The sequence below is a fragment of the Lonchura striata genome, chromosome 9 (genome assembly GCF_050655825.1).
Source record: "Lonchura striata isolate lonStrDom1 chromosome 9, ASM5065582v1, whole genome shotgun sequence".
NCBI lineage: Eukaryota > Metazoa > Chordata > Aves > Passeriformes > Estrildidae > Lonchura > Lonchura striata.
The window spans coordinates 16990619-17003120 of record NC_140711.1 but is presented as its reverse complement, the minus strand read 5'-3'; the positions used below and the strand labels follow the sequence as shown (position 1 = coordinate 17003120).

Below are 12502 nucleotides of genomic sequence, written 5' to 3'. Positions count from 1 at the left end.
TGTGGAACCAACCGGAACCTTTCTTTGTAAAGCAGATGTAGTTTTGTAATTTTAAATTCTTACACTGGAATTTCAATTTTCCAGCACTAATTCCTATGCAGGCTAACGGACTTCATGCACAGTGCTCTTTATATTTCTTTGCAGCAGCCTGGAGAAAAGCAATGTGGAAGTCATGCTCGGAGCTGTCTTGAACTACAACAATCTATTTTTATTTATGATGACATGGCCATCTGTCACACAGCTTTTTTCAGTGAGTCAAGAAAGGACTGGCAGCTTACTCATCATCTGCCAAATGGAAGGTAGGGAGAGCTCCTGCCTGCTCTTCTCAATGCTCCCTTTACACCAGTTCCTTTCCCAAATCAATGCACTGGTAGCAGTAGGCCTGAAACAGGGAACAGAACAAGCATCAGTGCCAGTTTTCTCAAGTAAGAGTTGGTTACAAAACACAGGTAAGAACTGTTACTAGTTTTTAAACCCAGTTTGTAGTGACTGTAAACTTAAAAATTTTGAAATCAAACTTGCAACCAAACAGAATCAAAATTATCTATCATGATTTCTGAAATAATTTCTACAGAAATAACAAGACCATAGTTCAGCATGAGCATAAAGTTGGCTTTCAGCGATCAGTGATTTTGACCTTCCTGTTCCAAATGCAAGCATGAAAATTTTCATGTCCATTTTTCATTTATCAAGGCAAAGTTAGATTCAAGCCAAAACTGACATTAATATGAAAGGGAAGAAAAAACCTTTTCCAGTCATCTCAAAAAATCAGTCCGTTCATGACTCGCAGAAAAAATTGTACAAGGAAACTCTGAATCCTATAGCCATGTAAACTCCCTATTCTCCAAATGTTTTTTTTTAATATGTAAAATTTTGTTTCAGTGCCTGTCTAGAATTATTCTGTGAGAGTGCATAAGGGAGACCTTGGAATAGGAATCATTTAGAGAAAAATCTAAATGATGGGGCAAAACTGAGTACAAAGAACTTGGTGATTAGCAGCCACAAAGCTTGGAGGCGCACAGCAGCTTTCAAATAAAACAGAGATGTATAATGTGATCTAACTGAGGTATGGCAGAGAACAAATTTTTTTCCGTCTCTCTCATTCTGCAGGTTTCTATTTCAGTGACAAGTAAAAACTCCTGAACTCCCAATCCAAAACCTCTGAGAGCCTTGAAGTGCAACAGTTCTTCCTAAGGCCATCTACACTATAGTAGAACACAGCACCAAAGACACTGACCAAGCTAGTTCTGATGGACTCTGCTCAGTGTATGAAAAGCACTCAAATAGCTCCATTAGCTCCTTCATTCACACTGCCAACACCCCCAGTTCCCAGAACTAACCATCCCAGTGCCAAACAGCTGATGGTGCATCTAGGACCCAACCCAGTAGTCTGGAACCAGCACCACTTCATGGCACTGCATGAAGACATTTCACTGAACCAAACGGGATGGGTCCAGAAGGAAAGAGGCAGTAGCTCACCAACACCAGCTACCTTCCTTACACCTGTTACCTCTACATGACAAAAAAATTCTTTCAGTGTGGTAACTTATATAATGTGTTTGCAATATGACAAATATTAATACAACAATATTTTTCAAAGAGCTTTTATTTTCTTCCTTTCTTGAATATACATAACATACACAGCAAATAGTTTTTATGTTGGTGCATTATTCAAACATGAGATCTCAGCTCAAATACAAAACTCAGAGATCCTCTTTGCTTTGAACCAGGAGGTTAACATCCTATTCCCATGAAAAGCCAACTCAGATCAGAATCCCTCTATAGTCTAACACTTCTGAAAGCAGAGTATTAAAACCTAGTTCAGAAATACATAATTTCATAGTACGGAAAATATATTACCTTTACAAGAAAGTTTTATAAGAATTCCTTCAAAAAAGTAAACATTCATGTAAGCCCCCATTCTGTCAATCTCCCAGAATCAAGTGTAGTCAAAGACCACAATGGCTACCTGCGCCTTCCAGACACACGACCATTTCAGAGGAGCACCATCATAACAGTAAAACTGTCAATCAATCCTTCAGCTGTCATAAATATATGTACTTTGTAATTAAAAATACAGGAATCTCACATTTCTCAGTTACAATTTGTCACCTTGAATTATATATAAGCATATAAAGCCATAATAGGACCCTCTAGCACAGAAAATCCACAAAGCCCTTACTGTCCATTGTAAGCAAAGTCAGATAAACTATTTTCACAAAACACATTATACCTGACATAAAGAAAAGTCTAGCTTGGCAACAGTTCTGGTAAAAAACAGGAAAAAAGAAAACCAAATTTAAATGTAGGATATGTAAAACCTATGTCAAGCAGACCCTTTGAAAATACATCTCTCCAATGACAAGACTCAATGACCTCACAGAAAGTAGAATGGTGCACAGGAATTGTTCAGCACTGCAAACAATAGTACTCATGTGCTTCACCTCATTTTCATGAAATCACAGGTTTTAATAATTCAAATAATTTATCTAGATTTTAAAAACCCAAGATATTAAACATTAAATGTTCACAGATTAATTTTAAAATTCTGTTCTCAATCCTAACATGTATATTAAAATATACTATTGAGGCACTGCTGAAAAATCCAAGCAGGGTTTGATTGTCTTACACATAACCATGAACATTCAAGAAATGGTTGGTCTATTTTGTGTTTAAAATGTCAATGTTCCCACAAAAGTGAAAAGTGTTAATGATTTGCTTTGCTGTATTCCATAAATGTTAGTTTACAGTCAGTGTTATCATACAAAACTAGAACTGCCTCTTTCAGAGCCATACAGTCTTCACATCCACTGTAACCTACAGTCATACATCATTTCCAACTGTGCTGGAAATTTTCTATTATTCTTTATCTGACTTTTCTATTAAAAATAAACAGGCTGGATTTTCATTTTAAAAAGCCTGTCTTCTCCCACAACTTGAAAAACAAGTATCAAAAAAGAACAAACAGCAAAAATAGAAGAAAGAAACACATTGTGCTAGTTATGAAGCTCTAACACCTGACAGCCACAGACAGTCTGAGGAACATTTAAAAACTCCTATATACAAATTTTATATACACACCAGGATTAAGAGGTTAAGAAAATTAGTGTATCTGTTTTTTAATTCATTTTGACCACTTGGGCACCGACCTGCAACTCATGCAACTGCATTTTCAAATGTATTTTTGTGCAATAATCTTGCCTATATGATCTGGCAGCAGAATTAGGTCAACACTTTCATCTATGGGTATTTTGAAGCACACACCTTTTGTTTAAAGTTAGGTCTTAGTTTCTTGGATAAAACATAGCATATTTGGAAGTTCGAAAGCCAAGCAGGTCTCTCATTTCGTTCCGGAATTTTGACAAGTCCTGCCGCAGTTCATTGAGGTTTTCCACAGTGGCCTGATCCGTACTCTGCATCTTCTGCCTCATGGAAGTCAGGTAACGGTGCACTAAGCAACACATCACCTTTTGGTAATTCTCATCTCTCTTCTGCTTCAGATTTCTCCATTCCTTTAAACAAACATAACATATTTACTATGGAAGTGATTTTTGAGCCCTAAAGCCTGTATACAATTCTACAGAGAAGGATCATGAACAAAGTAACAAAGCTATTTTTTAACTACATCCTGATGTACGCAAATATACAATTCATATAAACTGTCCACAAAATCCAAATTAAATTATAATCTGCTGTATCAGCAAAACTGAAAAATTTTATCTACCTGGCTTGGTAACTCTTCTGTAAGCAATCAATAGTTCCGTAACCCTGAATGTCTCTCAGTGCAAATTCCATGAAGTGCTTGAATTTATTTATTTAGTGCTATTTTCATCAGCATGAAGATGCAAAATTAGTATGCAAAATTGCAGGGTACGAAAAGTGTTTATAAAATAAACAAACAAAAAATCCCTTCCCTAACAATGAGAGGCTTCAGTGATCTTTTTTGGTTATTTATTCTGACACTTTTGTAATATGTTTAAAACCAATTACCTTCTCCAAAGAACATTCTAACCTCACCATTTTTGAGATTAGCACATACTTCCTTGAGGTTTCTATGTGTTTTCATTCAATCAAAGCATTTTTTTTTCAGACTGTTTCTGGGCGAATTGGAAGTTGGAGGGAAGTGGGTTGAAATTTCCAAACCAGAAGTTAATAAAACCTAACTTAAGTAGAAATAAGTAACACTTATTTATCTTGGATGCAACACCCATTATTCTGCAGTTCCTATTTATCTTAGTAGCATTCACCTTTCACTAGGCAGCTTCATGCAGAAATCTGCATTTTCATTTCAGCAAACAGCACCTTTCCAGCTGCAGAGCTCAGAGCTTGCCTAATCATTCCTCACCTTGAGGCTGTTCTGACGTTTCACTTTGCCACTTGATGTATGAGAGCAGATCCATTTACTGAGACTGTTGAAAAGGTAACATATTGTCTTGGGAGAGGGTATAACGTTAAAAGGTGGAGGGAGCGTGCATTTATCATCGAAGTAGCTAAGCCAAAGCTTGGCACGAGCAAACTTCCACTCCTTATCTTCATGATTCTAAAACATCAGAAACATTAACAGAGAAAAGGAACAGAAATATGAATAGGTTATTTTGCAGGTTTAATTTGCTCATACCTGAAAAACTGACCATTATTTAATTTTGGTTATATAGCATTTTAACAGATGGATTACAGAGCATTTTAATAGGTTTGCTTGAATATTCTAATATTAAATACTTAAAACAAGTACATCCTTCTTGAATTCCTAGTATAAATTCCAGATGAAATGCCAAAGCACCACACATACCAAAACCAGCATTTGAACAGCCATTGCGTAAAGAAAGTAATCAACTCCCAGTGGGCCAAGCCCTGTACGTATTCAACATGGAAATAACAATTTTTTTTAATAAAAGTAAATAAAAAGTTCTTATTTGAAGGAAAAATATGAGCTCACAGACAGAGCTCATCCATGAGATCTATAGCCTGTGAGTTTCCACATCATACGAAGAAATCTGTGTAAAATCCAAAGATACAGGTAACTGGTAATTAATCAGACACCACTTACTGCTATCAGCTGAAAACTTTTGTGGAGCATTGCCACAAGGAGTTTTGTTAATACTATCACAACCACCACGTTGTAGGTCCCCACAATAACAGCACCCACAAAAGACTGTAATTCTTCACCGTAGCTAAAACGTGTCACAAAGATTGCCACATGTGCCAGGGAGAATATGTACCAGAAGAGAGCAAAACATGTACCAATAAACCTACAGAAACAAGGAAAAAATCTGGTTAGGTAAACCTAACACCAGAAGTGTTTAACATAAATTCAAGATCAGTGAAAAAATCCAGTTATGTTTAATTACTAGGTATTAAAGGCTAAAACAATACAGTTATTTTATAGATCTCAAACTCACGAATGGAATGTGTCATTGCTCTGTTGTTCACAGAAAATGCCCGCACAGTCCTTTTCTTCATTTACAGTAAATCCTTTATCATAAAGTTGGGTCAATCCAATTGTGAATGAGAACAAGACAAGAAGAAACATGCCCAGAAATTTTCCAAAATCTTGTAGCATCTGCCCCATTGAAATCTGTGAAATAGAGTCATTTCTAATTTTAGTAAAACATGTAGTTATTTTTATTTGTATTGTCTCTTTTAGCCTTTGAGTGAGAAAAAAAATCTATTTACATTTTAAATATTTAAGTTAAATTTTTATATGCTAAACAGACCTTAAGGTCAGGAGATAGCCTGGTACTGTTTTTCAGAGAAAAATTCTAGATATTAAAAAGAATATGTAAGTAATTTTAACATTATCTGGAAAATTAATATCCTCCAAGTCACCATAAGCAATAGTATGTACACTTTGTTACTTATTTGCAATACCAATGGTAATAAGGAACTCACAGGTCAACAGACAAAAGCAGTAAATAAAACGGATTTGAACATAAATGCCATCATAGAAATTCAGAAAACACTTAGAAGAATACTGAATTAATAAAAACATTTGGAATAATTTATCACTAATTAAAAAAGTAGTATACAAAAGCCCATTTGCGGAATACAAAATTAGCTCACTGTACGTTTTATGTATGATTTTAAATAAACACATGTGTAGACACGCAGAAATTGAAGGATAAAGCATACAAGTTATGACAGTAAATTCAGATCATTAATTTCCAATTCAAAATATCCTATACAGAACTTAGCAACATTAGAAATACAGCACCTTAAAAAAAAATCATATTGCTTGTTATTTTTTCCAACACAGGAAAGACCTTGATTTGCTTTTGACATAAGCCCAAATTTTTACACAGATGCACCATAAATGGTTTATATAATTTAATTATTCTTCCTACAAACTTCTTCAGAACAGTGTACCATTATAAAGCATGCAAATATAAGTAACGTGGGATTGGGTGGATCTTATCTATATAAATCAGTGTGTGGAAAGCCCAGTCCTGTATGAATCAAAATCTGTACTGACTCATAGTCCAGAACTGTAACACAATTGCCAGGTTTTGCAAGTACAGCTTTACTGGGAGATTAATTCCTGCTCTCTCCTTTGCTGCTGGGAACTCACCAAGTAACTCCTGCAGCACAACACATTCAGAGTCTGTACAGTTTGTAATGGTCATGGAGATTCTGCACTGTGGGCAGAGCTCTGCACCAGTTCTGTGCATGTTTGGTCAGAGGATCACTGTATTCCACATCAAACTGTTTCATCATATCCAACCCTTCAGTGAAAAAAACCCAGCCCAAATCCCAATGACAAAACATCTTCCCTTTAACACATAGTTCCTGCCAAGAGAGAAAAGTAGATGAAACAGGAACGTACAAAAAGTGCAAACTGCCCAAAATTATTTTGTTTGGAAGAGAGTGTAACAGCCCATCCCAAATGCCAGTTGCTTTCCTCACAGATTCATGCTTTCCATCTCTAAGTATTTACAATTTCTAAGCACTTGAAATCTAATTATCTCATCTAGGGAAGTATTATTCTACCTTCTGCTAATAATAAAATCCACCCCACACAGCCAACGTACAAATCTGGATTATAACAGGTTTTATTAACCAATGAGTCAAGTAACTGAAGGCTTAAAAATAACTCTTAAGAACCAAGAGAACAGGGTAGCTGCTTTCCCCCGCCCCCCACTGTTGGGTTTCCATCCCATATTTGATTATCTCCAGCTGAACTTTGTGACCTACTTTCAGAAAATACTGTAAGAGTTGTTGCACCAGCCCTACGGGCCAGCAGTAATAAGCTCCTATGTGCCTCTGAATGGGGTGACTGTTGACTGTTTTTATTTACTTGGAAAATTTCACAACACAGCCTCCTAATAAAAACTTGTGAACGATCTGGTACATAAATAAACATGCACATTAAACAGTGAATCTCTTTAAAATGTGGAGAGACTTCAGTGTTTAATCAATTTGTACAACCTTAATGCTTAATGCAACATCAAGACTTCAGTATTTTTTTCCAAGTGTGCAAGTACATTTCCATTCAAAATATGTAACAGAAAATTAGATAATTAAAATGTGGGAGGTTTTACTGTCATCATTACTGGAAGGCTCCAAGTAAGAAGAAACCTGCTCTTCCTTTTTATAACTGCCAATACATACATGAGTATTTCAATACTCTAGACAGATTTATATTTTTCAAACAAAAGCAATTTTCACAACTCAAGGTGCAACTTCAATGACATCACAGACATAAACAGAGAGGCTTTAGATTACTCTTCCTTGCTACATACTTATTCATCTATCTTTTTAGAAATAAGAAGCTAAGGCAATTATTTGCATAAAACTTTGCAGGAAGAACCTGATTCTTATACTTTCCAAACTGTGGAAACTTAGGTGGTATGTTAAGCTTAGAACAGATGAAAACAAAAAAGACAGTATCGGTACAGCTATCAAGGAAAAATGCCCTCACTGAACTCCACAAGGTCTTTCACTCTTTTTCTTACCTTTTTTTCATCTGAATCAGTATGTTTTACACAAGAGATTAATTTTAAAAAATTAAACTTCAATGCAGTATCACTTCTTTCTACTTTTCACTTTCTTAATGTTTTTTCCTATTTTCAGTAAGACTCTGGATAGCAAATTATCCAAAGTCTTACTGAATATTTTTTCAACCAGTAATGATATTCACCTGGAGTGGTCCCAGAATGGAGCTGGTTGTGTACATGAAGAAGAGACGCAGGTAACTAAGAACATTGGCAAAGGCAAAAAGACCTTCTGCCACCAGGGTAGGATGGAATGCATCCCAGTCCTTCCTTTCAGCATAATCATGAAACTGCAACATAAAAAAGGACAAGTTGAGATCACTAACATTATAAATACAGAAATGTAGCCATACACCTCTCCCTACTTCTACTTCCAAAACAGGCAAGAGCATAAAATAAACTAACATATCTCACTCATTGGTGTCACACCTCTTTCAGATAAAGGCATTTTAAAAGCCATTCCAGAAGGAGCCAGAAATCAGAGAATTCAACACCTAACTCTGCCACTCCCTTATTCAAACCATTTATTCCTCTGTTCTCTTTTCACTTCTACTCTATTTTGCACAGTCTATAGAAACAGGGACTAGGGATTTTTACTATATAATCATGTGCACTGCCTTGTATAATAGCCCTCAGTCAAAACCAATATTGAGATGCTACAAAGAAAACCAAGGTACACATGCAATTGCAATGTGGTGACAGCTGATCTTAACCAGTTTTGGAAAGACTTATGACTTGGGGCTCCTTCCACAGATTTTATGAATGGCTACAAAGAATGGGAGTCACAAGTAAACTGTTGCTTTATTCAGGGAATATTCACAAATTCCTAACTTTTGGTTTGGCTGAGAACATTCAGCATTTACATTACCAGCTTCTGCTGTCTCAAAATGGACATTCAAAAACCAAGGAACTCTGAGTTGCTTTATAATAACACCCAAAAGCCTGCTGCACAAAGATGGCAAGAAACAGGGCTAAGTATTTTGCTACACACTGCAATTGCATATGTACAAATCCTTCTGCTACAGAGACCCTTCCTTTAGTTCTTCCAGCTTTGGGGCCTATAATGGACCTAAGATGCATACTGAATATTTTGAATTGGTTTTCTATGTGATTCATAAACTATAAAAATAAATTTGGCCATATAAAAGGGGCAAACCCCCCATTATGTGCCTGTTGTACAGGACAGGACTCCTGCATCTTCAAATTGGTTACAATTTAAATTGGCAACAATGGCTCTTATCTCAGCAAAGGAAATACTACTAGAAACATGCTGGTTGCAAAGCAAATGGCTGGGAAAGCATCCCAGTGTGGCCCAATTCTCCCTCTATTCTTTTTTCCAAGATATGGCCTTCCTTTCCAAATGATTACCAGCCTCTGAATCAATGCTAGGATGGGAAAATGAGCCAAACACCAAGTTGGGAAGAACTGGTTTATTTCCCTCCAAACTGCCAACAGCTGTCAACTTGCAGTTTTCAAGACACAATAATGGTGCTACTGCACTGGCTTGAATTTTGCTGTAATATTCACATTCAATTGGTCTGGCAGTTTGCCATGTGCTGTGTGGTTAACAACACATGCAACAGAATGGCAATGATCATTTTCAAAACTTGTATTTTCAATCAAATCCAGATGGCTTTTCATAGAGACAAGAAAAGGCTCCTCTATGGTCTCAGGGCTTTTATCCTTACTACCAAATAAAACCCCAACCAAAAAAACCCCACCAAGCAAATACCCATTAAAAATCTACCACTTATGACATTCAAATATATGTAATCAAAAGCTAAATAAAACTTTCTGTAACAAAAATGCACTAGGCAATCCAAACACAGAGAATACTCTCTTTCTGCATAGTACTGAATGGAGTAAGGCAAGCTCAAATGCCCACTCTGATGAGATGCGTTTTTCTAAATAAAAATCAAGCCATTTGAAGATCAGTCAGTTATTAAAAGCAAGACAGTAGCTCTGTTTAGGGCTTCCAAGTACTTGGACATGTCCTGATGTGTTTTCTAACTCCCATTTGCCTGATCAATGGTGCTTTGAAGACCAAGGTGCAACAAGACCCGAGGTCATGACACCTCCGTGGCCCATAGCACACGGAGCATCAGAGCCCAGAGCCCACACTGCAGCCCATCACAGGCTGTTACTAATGCTGACCACTGAACCACAACACCCTACTGCTAGCACACCACGTGTAATACATCTTCAGGGATTTTGCAGCAATGTACTAAAATCATACTTGCTCAGTCCCAGGGGAGCTTTGATCTATGAAGACTCGTGCTCACCTTGTTATGGGCAACGACTTTGAGGGCAAAAGTTGCCAAATACAGGGAATTCATGACAAAACTAAGCTGATTGCGGGATTCTTCTAAAAAATCTTCTAAACCATCATACCAGAGCCTCTTAACATCTGACCACACCATTCCTACAGGAAAAAAATAAAACCCAGGGAAGTGAAGCCATTGCACTGAACAGGTATTACTTTACATATGATCACCATGTGTTTTCCACTGAATTTGTTACAGAATCACTGAAAGGAAATAAAGAAGATAATATTTACACACACAATAACTGAGTTTTGTTGCTTATTCTCCCATGGAAGACACCTGTATTCATGATTTTGAAAATCCATGCAGAACAATACTAAACTTGTTACTAGCCCAAAGTGTAACAAATTCTTCTGTGGCCATTCTGACAATGATATTTAGAAAGTATTTTAATGGGACTGTGGAATACAATAACGTAAGTGAATCCTTGTTACTTGATTCTCTTGATTCCAGTTGATTTTGCAGAATATTTTCTAAATATGTTCTTAATCAACTTAGAATATTTTCAAGGAATCAGTATAATATCATTACAAAGTAAGGATTTAAACTATAAATGCAATTACTATTTAAAAACCTGAGATTCAATGATGTGAAAAATAGCCCCATTTTAATGACTATGTTTGCTTAGATATAATTTTTAAATCCTACATGAAATCCACATTACATGCAGAAAAAATATATTTCGATAACCTTTAACTAAAATTACCAAGACCACCTCATAACACACTTTGTCAGCAGACTTGGTGGAACAAAATAATTTATTAAATTATAATATTTAATTTCAAAGCAAAGGAGGAATCTGACTTATACTCAAAATTTGAAGTTTTCGGGTACCTTTTAAGACCTGTGTTTGCGTGGAGGATACTACATATTTCCAAAATCTGCAAAAACAGTTTTAATACAGCTCAATTGTGAAAAAAATCACCACTACACAAAAATCCTCTCAATCTAAAATACCAAATAACTTACCCTCAGAATTACTTAAAATAAAAACTATGTTGTTTTTTACCATATCACTGCTTTTTACAAGCCCAATTAAACAAATCATACATATCTAATTACCTTACATTAAGAAAGATAAATTTTAATGTAAAAACAATCGCATGCCAGACAACCAAAAACAAGGTAAAAGTTAAGAACTTTCAACCAAAAGTTCTTGGGAACTCAACAAAAATTATACCTGTGCTCCCTCTGCTGCATCAACCAGAAGTGACATGCAGCCTTTCTGGTACAGTTATGATAACTGGTGACAATGACATACAGAAATAGAAAACCATAACATAGGAAAATAGTATTTGTTTTTCTGTTTTGAAACAAGCATGAGGTAAATGCACACCTCCAATCTCTTTGTAAGATGGAGCATGCACACATAAGCACACATAACATGTACTTCTATCTTTAAGCCATGTACCAACTGTGCAGCAAGTCCAAATTTTGTTATTAACTACTTTTCCAACCAAGCATTATAAAACTGGTCAGGAAAGACTGAGTTATTATGTATTGCTGATGTACTATTAAACTGGCATTTTAAAATATATTTAGCATATATTTTTTATGTATTTAGAAACTGTCATGCAATCCACTCAAATCATACCTACCAATAAGCCATATTATCAGAAGATAGTCTATTCTCTCAAGGGCTGGTCCCATTGTATTCTTCTTATTCTCATTGTAGACAAGGGAGTACAAATTAAGTAATAACAGAAATGTGAAATATGAAGCTCCATGAATAATAAACTTCATAAAAGGAGTGTGAATTATTCGACCGACTCGAGATTTAGGAGCTAACAAGTAACAGAGGGACAGAACTGGCCAGAAAATGCCAACCATCAGAACAGTCAGGATCTTCTTGCAGGTGTGCTTGCGCCGATAGCCAGCCATCTGCCCAAACCACACCGTGTTGAGGAACTGCTGGCAGTTGGACTGGGCAACAAACTGGGGGGAAGGAGGGGAGAAACAAACAAGGAATCATTCTCAGGTTTCTTCACACACATTACTAAGTTGCATCATTAATATTAATTTTCTAACCATATGTATACTGCACAAAAAAAGTTATTTTCCAAGCCCTGTACTAAAAGCAAGCTATGCTCAAACCCAGAGAAACACCTAAATACTTCAGCGTGATTGATGAAGCAGAACTACAGCTTATGACTTATAATGTATTTCAACAGTTTCACAAACAGTTTAAGC

General features: G+C 36.1%; 1 protein-coding gene across 5 annotated transcripts in view; it reads right to left on the bottom strand.

Moving 5' to 3' along the window:
- The window catches only part of TRPC1 (transient receptor potential cation channel subfamily C member 1), a 66694-nt gene that overhangs the window by 47461 nt on the left and 6731 nt on the right, over nt 1–12502 (bottom strand). For 2 of the 5 annotated variants that reach the window (XR_014957206.1, XM_085587165.1), the window contains exons 7-13: nt 11911–12247; nt 10271–10410; nt 8135–8278; nt 5400–5575; nt 5048–5249; nt 4346–4540; nt 3265–3512 (exon numbers count right to left, since the gene is read on the bottom strand). Coding sequence is in view for 3 of the 5 variants with exons in the window: in XM_085587165.1 (XP_085443291.1) it covers nt 3285–3512; nt 4346–4540; nt 5048–5249; nt 5400–5575; nt 8135–8278; nt 10271–10410; nt 11911–12247 (1422 nt within the window). In the remaining 2 variants the exon portion in view is untranslated. Of the gene's footprint in view, nt 1–278; nt 383–1588; nt 3513–4345; nt 4541–5047; nt 5250–5399; nt 5576–8134; nt 8279–10270; nt 10411–11910; nt 12248–12502 lie in introns of those variants that run through there. The other 3 variants (XM_021536927.3, XM_021536928.3, XR_014957205.1) reach the window with 2 other exon arrangements.